This window comes from Podarcis muralis, chromosome 4, assembly GCF_964188315.1.
Source record: "Podarcis muralis chromosome 4, rPodMur119.hap1.1, whole genome shotgun sequence".
Taxonomy (NCBI): Eukaryota; Metazoa; Chordata; class Lepidosauria; order Squamata; family Lacertidae; genus Podarcis; species Podarcis muralis.
In genome coordinates this window covers 24,459,803-24,480,124 of record NC_135658.1, presented here as the reverse complement: position 1 = coordinate 24,480,124, position 20,322 = coordinate 24,459,803, and the positions used below count along the sequence as shown (strand labels likewise).

Sequence of the window (20,322 nt, the reverse complement as noted above, 5' to 3'; positions counted from 1 at the left end):
CACAGGAGTGCCAACCTGAATAAAATATTGTGTGTGTTATCACTGTGGAAAATCTAATAAAAAATTATTTTTTAAAAAATATGAATAAAATATTGTGGGGGCCCAACTAAGCCCACCCCGCATAATCGATCGTATTATGCAGTGCAACACACACTATTTGAATGGGAATGCCCATCAACTTTGTGGGGGCCTGATCCCCTCAAATATTTTATTGTTGGGGGTCCATGGCACCTAGGAGTTGGCTCCTATGCGTCTGCATGTAAAGTAGTTAAGTCGATACAGCATGAGACTCTAAATCTTAGGGTCGTCGGTTCTAGACGCATGTCAGACAAAAAAGGTTCCTGCATTGCAGGGGTTGGACTAGATGACCCTCGGGGTCCCTCTACAATTCTATATATGAGGCTCTTGAATGAAACCGAACCTAGGTGGATGTCCCCCGAGGGAGCAGTGCTGTAGCAGAATGACATCTGGTGGGATGGAGGAATCAGTGTGGGAGAACTTAAGGTGGGAGTGAAGTTGAAAAAGGAACCTCCAGAGAAACAGGGCGAAGCCAGTGTTTGTTAAAACAATCTTATTGCCTTATATGGCATTTATATTTGTTTTTGCTCTGGTTTAGTATTAGGCTCCCCCACCCCCCCAACCTTCATGGTACTAAATATGTGTTTGTGGAGAAGTAGTACAGTGGTACCTCGCAAGACGAATGCCTCGCAAGACGAAAAACTCGCAAGACGAAAGGGATTTTGGTTTTTTGAGTTGCTTCGCAAGACGAATTTCCCTATGGGCTTGCTTTGCAAGGCGAAAACGTCTTGCAAGTTTGTTTTCTTTATATTCCTTTAATACCCAGGTTGCATTGCTTGAAGAGGTGCAGTTGCTCGCGGTGTGGTAGCCTTTTTTGAGGTTTTTGAAGACTGTGGTGATTTTTGAAGCTTTTCCAAAACTTCTTTTGAAACCGTGCTTCGCAAGACGAAAAATTCGCAAGACGAAAAAACTCGCAGAACGAATTAATTTCGTCTTGCGAGGCACCACTGTACTTATAATTGGGACCAGTAGGGGAGGCTTCTAATACAATCAAACATGGCATCCACTATGAATTAGACGCAGCAAGGAAAGGAGTCTGGTTCAAATGAAGTTTATCACCGATATTTCTTCATATATTCATATTCATATATTTCCTAAAGAATGATGCAAACCTGACCACCAAACCATGTTAATTTGCAGCTAAGTGTTGAATCTAATGATGCCCATCCACAAACATCCTCTTCCTCCTGCATATTTATTTAATCTTTAATTCTTACACAAGAAGGTCTTGCATCTCTTTGTTGGATGTACTGCATTTTGCACAATTAACCTATAGAGAAAGTGTCTATACTTTGTGTTATAGTTCACACAAGGGGGGAACTAACTATAACACCCTGATGCCATACTTTGTAGGGTCTTATTTATGGCTAACACACACGACCTTTTCTGAAGTGTGGGAATATAGGAACCTATGCACTGGACCATTTTCCTTTTCCCCATTCCAGCATTGCTTTTCCTAGCTGAATCTTCACAAAAACAAAGTAGCAAATAAATTCCCATGATTTGCAGGTAGAAAAGAAGGCTGGATAGTTACTGAGCAGCTTAGCGCAGTTTATTTTCATCAGGTGCAATTATATTTGAAAAATTATCAGAATGGTTGTTTACACAGAAAAATATTTGTGCTGAGTAGATGTATTGATTTAGTTCAGAAAATAACTGTTGGGCTAATGTGTCTATAATGATTACTTATTAATTTTTAAAGAGACAGTGTTTACAAATCCAAACTAAATGCAAACTATCCCAATACATTCTTTCATCCACTCTGATAGCACTTTCTTTATCAGCTTATGGCTGGAGGAACCTTTTTCTGCTTTATACTTAGCTACTATGTGGCATTCATTCTTTCGCCAGCATTAACTACCAGAGGCAATAAGATTCGGGAACATTTTCATTGAATCTGTTACACTGATGGAAACCTGTTAAAAAAAATAAATACTACGCAGTCAATCTCCAAACAGTTTCCATTCCCACAAACTTGTTGAAGCTTCTGCCCCACCATTTTGCTTGTCAATCTTTATATTTCACTTCCCCATAACTACCAGGTTCATCAGCTAAACTTTTGACATGAATAGTACTGAACCTCCTGGTCAGAATATCTCCTAAAACAGAAAACAACCATTTTATAAAACAAAATGAACCCCAACCCAAAATGAACACTGAGAAAACAGGTCATAATATTTACTGCATACTATTTTTTTGGTGTTTTATATTCTTGGTTACAATCTGGAGTATCAAAGTTCCATGATCAAATACATAGATAGAAAACCAAAATCTTAATCAGATAAAATCAACATATTATGATTAGAGACAAGCAAATAGATGATGGTGCCATTTTTCTGCTAGTCTGACTAGATACGAGGTGGGGAAACAACAGTGATGCCGATCCCAATCTCTTCAATATGCAGCAGCTTCTTCGTGGCAAAATCCCAGTCTTTCCCCAGATCAAGACGCTGGCAAATTGCTGGAAATTCTCGTTCAGTTCTCCTTGCCCACTCAACTGCTTTCTTTACAGGTTCAAATGCCCTGTGAACAGCGGAGAAAGGAATGAATGAAATGATTGTGTCGAAATGAAACAGCAGCTTGACCATAGCGTCAAGAGGGAAAAGACTTGTTCTGCTGTCCATAGAGGACAGGACTCTATCTCATGGGCCCTGTGACTACAATTGCATAGATTCTGGCTCCACATTAGGAAAAATCAATTAACAGACCAGTCTGAAAATAGAACCAATTGCCTAGTTGGCAGGTTTTCCTTGGTAGAGGCTTTCAATTGGAGGTTGGATGCTCTAGTTCTGGATTCTTCACATCAAGGAGGGGGTTGAACTAGATGGCCTAGAAGACTCCCACCAACTTTACCGATTCTTCCTTCATTAAAACAAAGAGGGCATCTGAAATCAACATTGTACAGATTTGTACGCATGAAGGGCCATGGGTTCGGTGGTAGCAAAGCACATGCCTTGCATGCAAAAGATCCCAGGTTCGATGCCTCACATCTTCAAATACAGCTGGAAAAGATTTCTGACAAACTCTGAAAAGCTCCTTATCAATCAGCTTAGAAAATACTGAGCTAGATGGACCAATGATCTGATCTGTGTAAGGCAGCTACTGACATTCCTAAGCCTCTTTTATTCCAGTGAAACAAAAGGAAAAAAATCCTTCCAGTAGCACCTTAGAGACCAACTAAGTTTGTTATTGGTATGGGCTTTTGTGTGCACGCACACTTCTTCAGATACGCACTACGCACGAAAGCTCATATCAATAACAAACTTAGTTGGTCTCTAAGGTGCTACTGGAAGGAACTTTTTTATTTTGTTTCGACTACGGCTATCTACCTGTAACTTATTCCAGTGAGATTTATGTGGAGGTTTCCATTGGATTGCGAGTACCCTTACATATCTATACCACAAACTAATTACAACAAACTGTAATTCAGGAAAACCTAAGAATAAAAACTTGCTACAGTCCCCCAATGATACAGGGAATGGGTATCTGTTGGGGGTTGGTGTCATTCGTTCTCAGAAAGCAAGAACATTCTGTGTTGCTGTTATCTGTGAGAAGCTAGTTTCCGGATGCTGCTAGCTTGGACAGCTACAAGGTCAAAGAAGGAGGTAATCTGGGCATGTGCAGCTTCTGGGTAGTGACAGTGAGAACTCTTTTAAGGAGTCTGATCTGAGCCATCAAACTGGCTGGATGTAATGAGACCTCTGCCTGGAGAGGCAGAAGCAATGATCTCTTTGTAAATAGTGTTTGTAACGTTCATGCTTTTTATGATTGCCAGCAAAACTACTTTTCTGTCTGAAGCTGGAAATCTGTGATTTATTTGCATCTTCTCTCTCTGAGCTCAGCCTGGGTATCCTTCACACTGGAAAGCTACGTTTCTCTGCTAATTGGGCCAGCTATGTGGGAAGCGCCGCTGGTCCCATTTTGAAGTTTTTACAATGGTGTCAACCCAGGTAGAAGGTTTATCTCTAAAGTTAGCATTTGAAATGGATTTAGTTACAGACTGGGTGGTTAGAACCTCTTGATGAACTTAGGTAAAGGTAAAGGGGCCCCTGACCATAAGGTCCAGTCATGACCGACTCTGGGGTTGCGGCACTCATCTCGCTTTATTGGCCGAGGGAGCTGGCGTACAGCTTCCGGGTCATGTGGCCAGCATGACTAAGCCGCTTCTGGCGAACCAGAGCAGTGCATGGAAACGCCGTTTACTTTCCCGCCGGAGCGGTACCTATTTATCTACTTGCACTTTGACGTGCTTTCGAACTACTAGGTTGGCAGGAGCAGGGACCGAGCAACGGGAGCTCACCCTGTCCCGGGGATTCGAACCACCGACCTTCTGATTGGCAAGTCCTAGGCTCTGTGGTTTAACCCACAGCGCCACCCGCATCCCCTTGATGAACTTTGTTGTTGTTGTTTAGTCGTTTAGTCGTGTCCGACTCTTCGTGACCCCATGGACCAGAGCACGCCAGGCACCTCTGTCCTCCACTACCTCCCGCAGTTTGGTCAAACTCATGCTGGTAACCTCGAAAACACTATCCAACATCTCGTCCTCTGTCGCTCCCTTCTCCTTGTGCCCTCAATCTTTCCATCTTAGCCTTCTCCTAATGTTGGACGTGGTCAGTCCTCTTTTCCAAAGCCTAAAGTTTCATATTAAACAAGTTATTATTATTTGAAATTCAAGCTACTGTTTAAGCTGCACTCAGATGTCACCTGCTTGGAGTCTCATATCCTGAAACATCCCCCTGAATATGTGTTTTACAACCAGAGGAGGGCAAATGGAGCACCAACCTGCCTGCCCTCAGCCATTCGCCATCTTTCCTGCTTTACTTAAAGGCAGTCAGAGTGGCTCTACCTATCAATGGTTTCTGGTCTCCCTGACTTCCACCTACAAGTCTCAGTGGTCCCCAGCCCCCCGTGTTTACAACCTCAGTTTGCTTTGACTCAAGGAAGTCCTAGTACTACGGATTAATGCTTACAACTGATTTAAACGCTTTAGCTTTTAGAGAAGAGTTGCCTGAAATGTTAAGTCCGCTTACAAAACGTACCACGATGGGGGAGAGTCATTCAGTGTTGTTAAAGATCTGAAGACGAGGCCTTCCAGTTGCTTGAAACGTATAACCTGTAGCACCAGAAGTGTAGCAATCAACCGCAACAGCTTCTCTTTTCCTTTGGGGCCTGGATGAATAGAAACAAGCAGTAGCATTTAACTGTCTATGTTTCATATTGAAGAATTAATTCTTAAAAGTACTCCTAACTAAAGTGTTAGTGCTGTTGTCAAGCAGACTGGTGGTACCCTGAATATCTAAAACTTGAGTATCAAAGTTTTCCCCCCTAAGAGTGCATGGATTCCCTCTGCCAGTTTGCATTTCTTAGTACAGAAAGTATTGATCTGATGTGTAGAGATATTTCCTATTCTAATTAATTCAAGAGGGTTCTGGAAGCTTCTCTGGTTGAAAGAAACAAGCAGAAAATTCATGATATTTGGGTTATTCCTTCAAAGCAGCTGAGTACAGCTGTCTTAAACTGGTTCTGTTATCTCTTTCAGTCAAGGTCGTGCTGACTATAATAATAAGGCCAGAAGGAGCCTGGGTTTCTCTTTCTATCTCTCTTCCTTCTGGTGTGGCGTTCTGTACATAATATGCTTAGTGTGAAGGTTTAGTCTTATTATAAGTCATTGTAAGATTAAGTTAAGTCTGCTGCAACTGGATTTCTTATGGACAGTGCCAATCCTAATCCTGAATGTATTGGATTTGTCACCATTATGCTCATTTGCCTTCAGTAGCAGTAAAGCTCTGCTGGATGAAATATAATTGCCTCTGGTCAATTTTTGGGGAATCCCGCAACATGTTTAAGTTTTTACTCCGCTAACTATACATTGGGAGTTCTGCTCTGGATCATATTGAGTAGAATTCCATGACACCCTCGCTCCCAAATCCATTCCATTGAGCTTTTATTATAGCTGTAAATAGTATTTCTGAAAACCAGAATGTCTAATTATATATACAAAAATTTGATTCCCACTGGATCATTTACTGTTGTTGAGTGGCAGGCCCACAGTTTCCTCATCTTGCCCTGCTGCAGAAGCAGAAAGAAGTCTGTATACAGCCATAAAGCAAACAACAGCAATAACCTTTTTCTTTTTTGTTCATGATAACTTTTGTAGGACAGCTGTTGCCAGCGTGCCACAAAAACCACTCTGGGTAGCTGTATATGAACTTTATAAATACTATGCCTAGGTTCCACTGAAAACAATTGGCTTTAAGTTAGTCATTACCGACTTTTCACAATACTTTCACAGTGGGAATAAGCATTTCAGAAGTTTGAGTACACTGTATAAAGGAAGTAAAATGGGATTTACCAAGTGAATTAATTCCCTTTTTTGAAAGTGAAACATTGACAAAATAATCCACATCGAAATCCAGAAGAGTCCCAAGCTCAGGGATCAGCTGCCAAAAACCATCCTGGAAAACACATTCATAGAAAAAAAAAATGGGGGAAGAGGAGAATTGTTGTGTGAAAGCTATTCTTTTCTTTTTTTTAAGGAAAATAAACACATGTAATGAATGGCTCTATAAAAAAAGAAAGCAGGCAGCCTCTTCAACACAGGTGAGGCACAAATGGGCAAAAAAGGTAAGGTTTCTCATGTAACAGAAGTGGAAAATTTGTCTTCTGGATAGGGCTGCATTTCCCTGGGGGTAATCTGTTTAAGGCTGCACGCCAAGAGTGGGCAGGGCCAGAACCAGAGATGGGGTGAGATGCCCCTTTTCTGTTTTTGCTTTCTCCCTGTTTTTGCCTTTCTTTCCATCTGCATGAAATTAGGCCAAATATTGTGTGCAGCCCTCAGGGTTTTAGGTTGCCCACCTCAATCATTAACATACGAAGAGACCCAAAGTTTCCTCCCTGGTTATACTTTGTGTTTTCTGTGAGATCTTACTCTGAATTTCTTTCTGTTATTCTATGCTATGTTTCATTTTCATTTTAATGTCTAATTTGCCTGACGCCCGAAGAACCTGTGTACTGAGGCATCTAGGATATGCAAATACATAAATAAAATTCTGCTTCATTTAGGAATTTCCATACCACCCGATCAATGGTATCCTCTCTGGGCAGCTCACAAATGTAAATCAATAAAATATAAAGATAATCATAAAGCTGCAACAACAAACTCTATTTGTCAAAATGTCCCTTCCCCACAGTATCAGAGGGATAGGCCCTCTGTTTCTGCAAAATAATGGTAAAGTCATGGGCGTAACCAGGATTTTTTTTGGGGGGGCAGGACTTTTGTTAGGGGGGCAGAGCCGACGTGATTGGTCAGTTAGTTAAGTACTTCTATTGTTTTACTTTATCGGGGGGGGGGGGGACTGCCTCCTTTGCTCCTCCTGGGTACACCCAAGGGTAAGCTCCATTTGTCTGTGTCCCCCCCCCCCTCTTTTTCTTGCAACAGCTAGAGGAAAAAAAGAAGGTGCATACCTGATTCTGGAGTTTAAAGAGTTGAGGCCAGGATACAACCCTTAGTGGCTTCTGTGCAGGAAATGATTGACCCTTTTTCATTTTGTGCATCTCCAGGAGAGCATCCTTTAAAGAGAGAGACAGACAACAGTGTAGAGTGAAAAATATTCCCCAGAGCTAGTCCTCAAGGGATGTGAAGAATCACAACCTAACCCAGCACATCTAAAAGCCCTGCTCTCTAAGGGTAGGTGCTCCATCAAAAATAGTAGTATAGGCTAGAGAAGCAATAAGAACAGATAAGCATATATACTGTGTGTACACACACACACACACACACACACACAAAATCACCCAACCTTCACCAGAATGTCCCAGGGTGGATTACAATTAACATACAGTTTTAAAAATAGTTAAAGACATCTTACCCCCTGCAAGCTATAGTGCATCTTGTGAGAAGCCTCAGAGGTTACCTTTGAGCGCTGCATTTCTGGCACTCTGCGAAGAGGGCTGACCGACTCCTGTGCACTTCCTTGCGCAAATGCTTTTCCATGTCCTAGAGAAAGCTTAAGAGGAGCAAACGCTCTTTTAGGTGGAAGCGCTGGAAGTGGAAATGGATCCTTCTGTTGAAGCATATCAAATTTCCTCAAGCTAAAGGCTTGGGGGATTGCCTGTGAATCAAACGAACCAGTTGCAGGTGATCCAAAAATAGAACCAAACGGACCAGTTGCAGGTGATCCCGAAGCAAACATGTTGAGGCTGCCTCTAGGCAGAGGTGGTGGTGGAGCAGCAGCAGCGGTGCTTATCGGAGCTTGGGGAATTGCCTGTGAACCCAAACTGGGACTGGAAGTAGAACCAAACAGACCAGCTGCAGATGACCCAAAAGCCAACGTGTTGGGGATGCCTCCAGGTAGAGGCGGCAGTGGTGAAGCAGTGCCTATTGGAGCTTGGGGGACTGCCTGTGAACCAAACTGAACAGCTGCAGGTAATCCAAAAGTAGGTGATCCAAAAGCAGAACCATACAGATCAGTTGCAGGTGATCCAAACGTGTGGATGTTCCCATATAGAGGAATAGGAGGCGATGGAGGAAGGGTGCTTATCGGAGCACTATTTTGGATTCCAAGACCGAAGCCTAAGGAGCTACCTTGAAGCTTGCTGCCAGCAACAGGAGGAGAAGGCACCTATGGAGTAAAAGTTGTTATTTTAGACTCAAATTTGGTTCACACACATTCTGATTTTCCTACATTAACTTCCACAGCCTTGAAAAATCTGCTTCTGAAACCCTTCACACAAACTCTTGTAATGTTAAGGTATGCCTCCCACCAAGTTGTACAACTGATTAAAAAAAATCCCCGGAATGTCTGCCTTGGGAGAACTTCCTCAAAGGACCTTATTGGATTGTTGAGAGATTGCTGTCTAATGGGATTGCATGGCAGCAGGGGTGTCTAACCAGTGGCTACGAGATATCAGTAGACTCCCACCACCCAGCATGGTAAACAGTCAAAAATGATGGGACTTGTAGCACAGCAACATCTGGAGGGCCATGCACAAGCCACCCTTGCCTTGGAGTATTCCCCGATCATAACTTGGGATTTAACAGAAGAATGTTTCCTAGTGGTTCAGCGGTTTCTTAATCCTTCTTGAACATTTGGGGTGGGAAAAGCAAGCAATGCTTGGAAAAGGGGGCTCACCCAACAGTGTGTGTGCGTGTGTGTTTATGCATAACGGAAAGTTTTGCAAGGGGAAGAAGCAGAGTTAGCTGTGATCTGAAGGCAATTGGTGGTATCTCTCTCTGGGGACTGGATGCGAAGGGGTAGATCAGCTGCATGGCAGGACAGCATATACCAGTTGCCTCCACTTGTGTGCTCCACTTCTATATTTGTAAACAATCCAAATATTACAAAAATGCTGTAGGTATCCAAATAGCACGGCTGCCCCTGGAATTTCTCGCTGCTTGGGAAAGCGGTGTGCATTCCACATAGGAGGCTTTCAGAATTACCTGCAAATCCGAACTGGGATTGGGACGAGATATGTCAGCTAATGGCAATGCAGCTGCCGAACAGTGAGGGGAGAGAAATCGGGAGGCTCTGTTCGTTAAGTTTACTAGAGAAGAAATCTCATCTGCTAATTCAGACATGATGTCAGGTATGGAAGTATCACTCAACTATGAAGAAAAATCAATTCATTTAGACTCAAATATGGTTCACACACGTTATAAGGGATGTGGGTGGCGCTCTGGTCTAAACCACTGAGCCTCTTGGGCTTGCCGATCAGAAGGTTGGCAGTTTGAATCTGCACAACGGGGTGAGCTCCTGTTGCTCTGTCCCAGCTCCTGCCTACCTAGCAGTTCGAAAGCGCGCAAGTGAGTATAGATAAATGCAGCGGGAATGTAAACAGTGTTTCCGTGCGCTCTGGCTTCCGTCATGGCACTCCATTCTGCCAGAAGCAGTTCAGTCATGCTGGCCACATGACCGAGAAAGCTGTCTGTGGACAAACGCTGACTCTCTCAACCTGAAAGCGAGATTAGCGCCGCAACCCCATAGTCGCCTTTGACTAGATTTAACCTTCCAGCGGTCCTTTAGCTTTAACTAATGACACATGTTATGTTTTCGCTAAATTATCATTCAAAACCCTTGAAAATCTGTTTTTGAATCCCCTCAGTGTTTAGATGTGCCTCCCACTGAGTCATACAAGTGGTCAAAAAGATCCTCAGAATTTCTGTCTGAAGAGAATTTCCTTAGAGGAATTTTAGAAACGCACACCAAATAATGTTAATATTTCTTGGAAGTTCAGCACAGCCGGTGGATGTGTCTTTTCTGAGAGCGCATTGTGAAGAAACAGTTTCTTGATCACCTTGGAATGTTTGAGATGGAGAAGCTATGAATGCCCAGAAACAACTGTGTGTGTGTGTGTGTGTGTGTGTGTGTGTGCGAGCGCGCATAAAGGAAAAAGGGAAGCAGTTTTTGGTCTCTTTCTCTGGGGACTGGATGTGAAGGAGTGGATCGGCTGTGTGGCAGGCATACACATGCTGGCTGCCTCTGCTTTGGCTCTACTATATGTGTAAACAAACCAAGTATTACAAAAGTATTCTAAGTGCCCAGTGCCCTCTTCCTCCAAAAAAAGACACCTGTGTGAAGTAGTACTGACCCAGGGGAAGCGGTATGCTCTTAGCATATGCCCCGGCTAGGCAGCTTTGGGGATTACCTTCAAGTCAGAACTGAGAAGACAACTGCTCGTGTCACCTGCCGGCGTGCCACCTGTAAATTCCTCCGGCAGTGACATACTCAAATTCTCTGCCTCAGTAAGTGGAACTGCCTTCTTAGGTTGCTTCTTAAGAAATGACATCCGCAATGGAGGAACAGCTGACACATCTCTGCTCTCATCTTGAAATGCTTCAGGCACATGGTCAGCCGTGGAAACCACAGACTTCTGCGGAGTAAAATGTATTCTTTTAGTCTCACAGCTGGGAAAACACACATTGTTTTTATATATCACTATTCACAATGTTTATATAATTTCCCCCATTCTACGTTATGATGTATTCATGCATATGTTCTTCAATGTAAATTACTTGCTGTTTGGTGACAAGCAACTAATAGGTTTAACAACAACAACAGTAATCTATGATCTGTCGGAAAGAAACCTCCTTAAGAGGATTTATTCTGGAAATACCGTATTTTTCACTCTATAGGAGGCACTTTTTCCCCTCCAAAAATGAAGGGGAAATGTGTGTGCATCATATGGAGCGAATGCAGGCTTTCGCTGAAGCGAGGAGAGCAAGAGGGGTCGGTGCGCACCGACCCCTCTCGCTCTCCAGGCTTCAGGAAGCTATCCGCAAGTCTTTGGAGCGTGGCGGGAGTGCCCGCCGAGCTCTGAAGGCTTGCAGATAGCAGCCTGCAGCCCGAAGCCCGGGGAGCACTGCGCAGCGTGCCCCAGGCTTCAGGCAGATATCCGTAAGCCTTGGGAGCCCGGCGGGAGTTCCCACCAGGCTCCAAAGGCTTGTGGATAGCAGCCTGCATCCCGAAGCCCAGGGAGCGCTGTGCAGCGTGCCCCGGGCTTTGGGCAGATCCCGCTCGCTGTCTTGGCTTCTTTGCTCTTTTGGGCTGGGGGGGGGGAATAATTTTATTTTCTTTATTTCCCCCCCCAAAAAAACTAGGTGCGCCCTATGGTCCAGTGCGCCCTATAGAGCGAAAAATACGGTATAAACTATAGGCATCAAGCATTAAAAATCATTTTTACTTAAAGGGAAAAAACTATACTAGATCTGTAGTCAACCTAAACTGTAAATAATATAATCTGGGACTAGGCACTGAGTACTTTTATTGCTTTAATGCTAGTGCCACAGGAAGTTACTGATTCGTTAATTGAGCCCATTCAGCAAAGTTACTTCTAAGTAAACACGAATGGATCATGACAATGGAGGAAGGCATTGTCGGATAATAAAGCTCTATACCAGAGCTTCCCAAACTTGGATCTCCAGCTGTTTTGGGACTACAACTCTCATCATCCCTAGCTAGCAAGACTCAGTGGTCAGGGATGATGGGAACTGTAGTCTAAAAACAGCTGCAGACCTGAGTTTCAGAAACTCTGCTCTATACTGTGCTGTGTAGAGCTACCATTTTAATTCAAGCTGACTTAGTGAAAACCTTAGTTCTGGACCAGCATGGATAAAATCTTTGTTTCCCCACCAGAAAGAACTACATCCTCACATGTATTTGTCTCCGCTGATACAGATAGGCTTCTTAGGAAACAGAGGCAGCTCCTATGTTCCAAATAGTTGTGTGTGCAACGTATGATTAACTGAAGCTTGCGAGTGTTTTCATGACACAGGTTTAACTGAAAAGTTTCATCTTGGAAAAAATGCTTTCTAGAAGTGAATCAATGAGGCCTTTGAGTTATGTTAGATTAGTTCTTGATCTTGTCTAATGAACACCAAGATTGTATCAATTATTACACTTATTAAAAGGGATTTTAATACTAAGTTCAATGGGACTCAAAGGTCAGAATGTATAAGACTCCATCCTTAATCTTGTGCAATGAATTTTTAAAAATCACTAAGTGTGCAACAGCTCTAATTAAAATGGCTGACCCATAAACTGCTTATGTTTTTTCTTGTATTTTTTGCACCAATGTACCTCAAGTTCCCTTACCATTTTTCTGCGTTTCTTTTTCGTTTTCTCCACAAATTCTATTTCTTCCTTATCAATAGTCAATTCTTCATAAACTCCAAAATCCTCTGCTAAATGAAAGTCAAGCATCGCCTATAAATGGGTGGGGAAAGGTGGGGGGGGGGGTAGAATAGAAGAAACCATAATTAGTAATGATTATTCTACTACTAATAATAAAACATGTCAGGAGTATAGTTGGGATCAAGTCTGTGATACATGGAGAAGGTTTTTTTTTAAAAAAAACTTAAAAAAAAACTCCCCCCATGCCATATCCTTGACAAAAAAAATGCCCTCAAATGTCAGTACAGTGGTACCTCGGGTTAAGTACTTAATTCGTTCTGGAGGTCCGTTCTTAACCTGAAACTGTTCTTAACCTGAAGCACCACTTTAGCTAATGGGGCCTCCTGCTGCTGCTGCGCCGCCGGAGCACGATTTCTGTTCTCATCCTGAAGCAAAGTTCTTAACCTGAAGCATTATTACTGGGTTAGCGGAGTCTGTAACCTGAAGCGTATGTAACCTGAGGTACCACTGTACCACTGTACAGCGGTACCTTGGTTCTCGAGCATAATCTGTTCCAGGAGTCCATTTGACTCCTGAAACAGTTCGAAAACCAAGGCATGACTTCCAATTGGCTGCAGGAGTTTCCTGCACTCAAGCAGAAGCCACTTCGGACATTAGGCTTCCGAAAAATGTTTGCAATCCAGAACACTTACTGCCAGGTTTGCGGCGTTCGGGAGCCAAGCCATTTGACAACCAAGGTACCACTGTAAAAGTTTTCCTCCCTGAGCAAACAGCAACTTCTTGGGAGTGGGGCACAATTTCTCCCACAGTGTGTCCCCTTCCCCACCTTTGAAAAGAGTTGTGGAGGATGAAGAGCTCTTAGAATTTCAAATGCAGAACAGTGTCTTCAACCCAGCCAATGTAGTGCAACCTATATATTTTGGATCACAACTTTCATCATCCCTGATCACTGGCCATGCTGACTGGGGCGGATGGGAGTTGAGAGTTCAAAACATCTGGAGGGCACCACATTGGCTACCACTGTTTTAATTTCATTAGATTACATTCCAATGTCTGAGTGTTCAAGACATTTGCAAATGAAGATCAACAAACGCAGAACAGGCAAATGAAACGGGATACTTCAGTTCGCTAAGTTAGTAAGAGGCAACTGACCCATCAGATGCGCCTTCCCCACTGAAGTATAGCTCTTGTTTTCGTCTAATGAAATGTCAAGGTTGTGGCTAAGTATAATTACACTTATTAATACGGATTTTAATACTGAGTTCAATGCAATTCACAGGTCAGGACATGTAAGAGTCCAACCTTAACCTCATACAATTAAGCAAAGACAACAACCTTAATTAAAATGGCTGGCCAACATACAGTGCGGTTTCAAGTATTTTATCTTTTTGTCAACATACTTCACAGTCTATTACCTCCTCCTCAATGCCTGTTCCCTCCTCCTCAACGATGGAGGCTCTTGATGACTGGAACAAACACACATACACACACATATATAGAGGTGGTGGGGAATGAGATAAAATAGGGAAGAAAGCAAAATTAGTAATAATGAAAAGTGCATTTTACCATGCCAAGGACCACAGACCACTTCATGAGATGCATAAAGTGGAATGCATGAAGGGAGAAGAGGACCAGAAAGTGTTGGATACATACAAAACTTAGGGACTCGCAAGGAGCCGTCTGTCCTTTTGACTGATATTCCATGTAGGGTAAGATGTCTACATCCTTCTTGGCTACAAGTTCCAAAACATCCAGAGTATCAGCAGTCTGGTCTTCATTTGTATCCTGAATATGGGAGTGGGGGGGGGGATGAATAAAAAGCACCGCAAAAATAAGTATTAAAAAGCAAGGTTATAAATTACGTAAAATAATGTGCATGCTTCAAGATACAAAAATGAACACTGGAATTAATCTGAACTGGGATGGGGAAGTCCGAAGAAAAACATAGAAGCTTTAAGCCAGAGGTGGGGAACCTGTATACCTGAAGGAGCGTCTCCACCCCCATCGTTCAGCCTGGACATTGAGGTCCAGCACTGAGGGCCTTCTGGTGGTTCCCCCACTGCAAGTAGTGAGGTTACAGGGAACCAGGCAGAGGGCCTTCTTGGTAGCGGCACCTGCCCTGTAGAATGCCCTTTCACCAGATGTCAAGGAAATAAACAACTATCTGACTTTTAGAAGACATCTGAAGGCAGCCCTGTTTAGGGAAGTTTTCAGTGTTTGATTCTATTTTAAATATTCTGTTGGGAGCTGTCCAGAGTGGCTAGGGAAACCCAGCCAGATGGGCGGGGTATAAATACGTTGTTGTTGTTGTTGAACTACCATACCTAACCATTGGCTATGCTGGATGAGCCTGGTGGAAGTTGGAGTCTAACAACATCTAGAGGGCCACAGGTTAGCCACCCCTGCTTTAAGCAGATTCAGCATGTTCTCCATTATGTGCTGCTCTGCTTGGCTGTAGGAAGCCCCCTCATGCAATGTTTTCCCCAGTTTGCATTGGTCCATGCGTAACCCAGAGTGGAGCTCCTTTCAGGTGAAGGATGCCTCCTCACCCCACAGATGATGCAACATGCAAGTTTGGTGTTTCACACTCAGGCACAAATGATGTGAGCAGTCCCTCTGTGCAATGGGATGGAGCAGCCAGTTTATTATGTTACATCATCATCATCATTTATTTATACCCTGCCCATCTGGCTGGGTTTTCCCAGCCACTCTGGGCGGTTCCCAACAGAATACTACAAACATGATAAAGCATCAAATATTAAAAACTTCCCTAAACAGGGCTGCCTTCAGGGCTGCCCACCACATCAGTGGTGGGGAACAGCAAGCATGGCCAATGGGAAGGGATGATGGGAGTTGTAGTTTAACAATATCTGGAGGGCCAAAGGTTTCCCACACCTGTGTTACATCACCTGGCCTGCCCCAATTTTGCAATGCATCCAAGCCATGAGATTAACAGTTACACTACTTTGAACAATTGTTCAATGGCGAAATAATCATCTCAGTCAACAAGTAAAACTGGGTAACCAAGTACACTCCCCTGCTTGTTCTCCAAAATGGAGACCAGTTGAAAATGCAATGCATTTTACAGCTGTTCTGAGGAAAACAATGCCAAGGGAAAGAGGGAAAGAGGGGTAAGCAGAGAAGCAGGAGGAAGAATAGAACAAAGATAAAGCTGTTTTGAAAAAAAGGGAAGAAAACAAGTGAAGGTGAAAAACAAGTGAAATAGCATCTTTTGATTCCAGGGAGAAAAATAGTATTTAGACTAGACACTTGAAGGTTTTCAAGAGATGAGATGAAGGTTTTCAAGAGATGAGATGAAAGAAAAGTACTGATTCTGGGGAATGAATGAAGGGGATCTGGGTGGAGTCCCCTGAGCAGGAGTATAAAAGGATTCATGGATTACATGACCTAAGTGGTAAAAGGATACAAACCCATCTTTGGGTGCATCTTCTTCCCAGCACCTTCTATACTTTTGGTGCTCGGTAATAATAATTTCAGTTATTAATATTAGGTCAATAAGAGAACTTGCCGATCAGAAGGTCGGCGATTCAAATCTCTGCAATGGGGTGAGCTCCTGTTGCTCAGTCCCAGTTCCTGCCAACCTACCAGTTCGAAAGCATGCCAGTGCAAGTAGATAAATAGGGACCGCTCTGGCGGGAAGGTAAACGACATTTCCGTGCGCTGCTCTGGTTCGCCAGAAGCGGCTTAGTCATGCTGGCCACATGACCTGGAAGCTGTACGCCGGCTCCCTCGGCCAATGAAGCGAGATGAGCGCTGCAACCCCAGAGTCGTCTGCGACTGGACCTAATGGTCAGGGATCCCTTTACCTTTACCTTTAAGAGAACTGATGAAGTATGAACAGTGTGCCCAAGGATTAAGTGACAGCTCATGCATACAAAGTACCTCAGTGAACACACGTACCCTTTTCTCAATTGCCACAAAACTTGTAAACTGGGTCACAATGGAGTTCTTCAGACTGAGCTCAATGATTTGGGACTTCAACAGCTGCTTCTTCATCTAAATAGGCAAGACACAGGCAGATTGTTATTTCAAAATAACACAAAGAGCTCTAATCAAAGCAGGTGAAGTATAAGGCTGAAAACAGTGAAGAGATGCTTCTCCGAATGGTGAACCAAATAAGCATTGGCAAACCACTCCCACAATAATAAGGTCAGTATGGCTATATTGTGGCTGCTGAAAAGAAAAGCTGGCTACAAAAGCTGTGAGGTTTTATATTTGAGGGCATCTGTCTTGCTCCACATACAATGACCCCATGTCCCCTCCCTGTCAGAAAGGGCTTCCTTCCCTCCCCAAAGTGCAAATGAAAACAAAACCGCATACTAATGCATTTATTCTTGCCCAGGGGCTGAAACAGGAGCAGGGATTTCAGGTCCTGGGCAGAGCAATCCTATAACCACATGGCACCGGGACCCCACATATTGTTGGAACTTCAGATATGCCCATCTGAATCCATAGTACTATACTACTTTGACACATCATGGCTACGGATGTAAAAAGGCAGCAATTTCCATTCCAGCCAGTATGCACCACAATCAGTGCTGTTTCTGTTCCACTGCAGTTCCGTTTCCGTCAAATACTACACTATTTGTCTTGCTATCCATTATTTAACGCAAGTTATGTAGCTTACAGAAAGTACGCAACTTTTTTTATCAACTTGCACAATAATCTTTTCAAAGTAAATCTTATATTATTTAGAACTGATATTTTTGTAATGTGCAGGTTTGTGCAGGTTTAATCAATTACAGTGCAATTCTATACACGCCTCTTCAGAAATAAGCCACACTGCGTTCAATGGGATACGTATAATGTATATGATTGCGGCCCTAACCTCCTACAATTCATCAAAAGTCATATCTAAATGAGCAGCAGCTGTAACAAAAATGGCGGCCAATAAATTGTTCCATGTTTTTCATTTTACTTTTGTTTTTTGGCAACGTACCTCATGTTCTGTTTCATCTTCATCAAGAATCCCTTGTTCATAATCTCGAATGAAGGCTCTTGCTGCAAGTTTGTGCAGCATCTATACAGATTGGGCAGAGACAGGTGAGGGGGGGAGAGAGAACAAAGAATTAGTAGCAGTAATAAAATACAGTATGTATATACAAAAAACCAAGTTTTAAAAATAATTATTACACTTTAAGCAACATTTAGGCTGCAATCCCATATGCACTTACCAGATACTTAGACCCACTGACCTAAAAGGAAGTTATGAGTAGACATTTATAGGATTACTACGCCCAGTCAGGATCAATACCATGATACGTTGGGAAGGGTTTTATTTTTTTAAGGAAAAAACCCTTTCCCTCCTGTGCCATGTTACTAACAAAAATTGCCCACAGGGATCAATTGCAGTTTCCCTCCCAGAGCAAATGTCAGCTTTTGGGGGAGGGGCACAATTTATCCAACATTTCAGAGGGGGGACCTGATTAGATGACTTTGATTGGACAAACGCACCTGTTTCTGCCACCTGCAATAATAATATCTATCTATCTATCTATCTATCTATCTATCTATCTATCTATCTAGGGACGCGGGTGGCGCTGTGGGTTAAACCACAGAGCCTAGGACTTGCCGATCAGAAGGTTGGCGGTTCGAATCCCCGTGACGGGATAAGCTCCTGTTGCTCGGTCCCTGTTCCTGCCAACCTAGCAGTTCAAAAGCACGTCAAAGTGCAAGTAGATAAATAGGTGCCACTCTGGCGGGAAGGTAAATGGCGTTTCCGTGCGCTGCTCTGGGTTGCCAGAAGCGGCTTAGTCATGCTGGCCACATGACCCAGAAGCTGTACGCCGGCTCCCTCAGCCAATAAAGCGAGATGAGTGCCGCAACCCCAGAGTCGGTCACGACTGGACCTTTACCTTTTTATCTATCTAGATGGCAGGATAGGGGTGTGTGAGAAGGAAGGCGGATTGCACAACAGCAGCAGCCATGCATGGGAGTGAGGAGGGATGAACACTGAGAGGGGGAAAGTGGTAGTTTAAAACAACAGCTTCTAAATCCCCTATTCTGACTTATTTTAGACCCTGATGTAGCTTATGAGAGAAGCATGAGCTCACCGTGCCCGTTGTCTTCTGCAGCTCAGTTGTGGACACCACAGTCTGCAGCTCTTTGTCATCTATTAGTGCATTTAAAGTGGCCTGAAAGAAAGAAGAACAAGCAGAAATATTCCTTTTATTTTAATTAAATATGCTGAATATTCACTGTTAAGGGTAACAGAGTGTGCTGTGTTACTTTTTCATGCGAGTACGGTGACATAAATACAGCGTGCAGCACGATTGTTTAGTGTCTCATAAAATGAATTACTCTTGTAGGTCTTAAGGACCACCTGACCCCTTATACCCCTCCCCAATCACGGAGCCCCATGGCTCCAAAAGCCGGGCAGTCAGTGTTGCAGGTCCAGGACTATGCAACTCCCTCCTAGCCGAGATTAGACAGGCACCCTCAGGCACTAATACTTTCCTATTCCCACAGGTGCTTTAAACTAATATTTGGGTTTCAGGATGGCCATTCATAGTTTTATTCTTCATATGGCTTGTTTTCAGGAACACCACTTAGAAATACTAATGATTCAGCGGCATTCAGTTGGCATCCGCCTGCCTTGGGAGACAATGGAGGAGAGTGCCTTTGGAGGTGGAGCCAAACTGTTGGAAGGTTACAGCACCTGCTGTGGCTGCAGAGACCGATAGGGGAGAGACATGTTTTGTTGCATCTGGGGAAGATGAAGGAGATGCCTTAAATAACTAAATAATACATGCTGCGTATAATATATAAATGGTGGTTGCTAAAATGGGCATATTTGTCCAGCTGTGAATTTAAGACTAAATGGCCTTACAGGGGGAAAGGGGAGTGTCCTTTTTAGATGATAATGTATCACCTGCATTAGCATGCGATGGATGGCCTCTTGCAAGAGTCTGTTGCAACTCTACAAGTCTACTCTAAAATATGGACGGGCTGCTCAGCTGTGTTTGAGGTGCCTTCTGTTCGTGCCAAGTGGACAACTGCCCCAAAGTTGTGCCTTACAGCACAACTGCATTTGTCATGCTTACTACGGCTATAGTATTGTTTTGCCTGCTCCACAATTCTTAGCAAAGTCATCTTCACTTCAGCAGAAAGGGACTCTTCTGGATCTACCCTTCAGCTTGTTTGTCGTTCTTGCGTTTCTCCACTCTCACTTAAACTTTCCATTTGTGCCATTAGATGGAAAAAAAATTCCAAAGCACTTGCATGGAGCTAAAAGTATTTGGCAGTTGCTTGTACTACACAAGGTGGTGAGATTAGGTTGGCGACAAGCTTATTTACCTGAGTACAGTGAGAGATGAATCCATAGATCAGAAGTCGGTCGTGATTGAAGAGAGACTGTATCTGAGCAGGTGCGTACATTAGCTCAGGTGCATCAAAATCAAACTGCTGCCATTTGATGGAAATGGCATTGCACCCCAAAGAAGACATTCTTGATGTCTGACTCTTCATCTGGATGCAGAGAAGGAAACAGAAAATTATTATTTGTTGATTTCGTACAGGGTGAAAAAAAAGGACACGAGAATTATACAGCTACGCAGAAGTTTTTTTGTACGACATTTCATCAGGCAGACAGGGG

General features: G+C 43.3%; 1 protein-coding gene across 5 annotated transcripts in view; it reads right to left on the bottom strand.

Moving 5' to 3' along the window:
• Positions 1 to 1,608: 1,608 nt before the first annotated feature.
• Positions 1,609 to 20,322, bottom strand: part of PARP4 (poly(ADP-ribose) polymerase family member 4) — a 48,381-nt gene continuing 29,667 nt past the window's right edge. For 3 of the 5 annotated variants that reach the window (XM_077927066.1, XM_077927065.1, XM_077927067.1), the window contains 13 exons: positions 20,025 to 20,195; positions 18,782 to 18,862; positions 17,668 to 17,748; positions 16,629 to 16,724; positions 14,361 to 14,492; positions 14,108 to 14,173; positions 12,669 to 12,779; positions 10,723 to 10,947; positions 7,947 to 8,699; positions 7,543 to 7,647; positions 6,431 to 6,533; positions 5,118 to 5,247; positions 1,609 to 2,601 (listed from right to left, as the gene is read on the bottom strand). In XM_077927066.1, the coding sequence (XP_077783192.1) occupies positions 2,427 to 2,601; positions 5,118 to 5,247; positions 6,431 to 6,533; positions 7,543 to 7,647; positions 7,947 to 8,699; positions 10,723 to 10,947; positions 12,669 to 12,779; positions 14,108 to 14,173; positions 14,361 to 14,492; positions 16,629 to 16,724; positions 17,668 to 17,748; positions 18,782 to 18,862; positions 20,025 to 20,195 (2,229 nt within the window). In that variant the 3' untranslated portion in view covers positions 1,609 to 2,426. The remainder of the gene's footprint in view (positions 2,602 to 5,117; positions 5,248 to 6,430; positions 6,534 to 7,542; positions 7,648 to 7,946; positions 8,700 to 10,722; positions 10,948 to 12,668; positions 12,780 to 14,107; positions 14,174 to 14,360; positions 14,493 to 16,628; positions 16,725 to 17,667; positions 17,749 to 18,781; positions 18,863 to 20,024; positions 20,196 to 20,322) is intronic. The other 2 variants (XM_077927068.1, XM_077927069.1) reach the window with 2 other exon arrangements.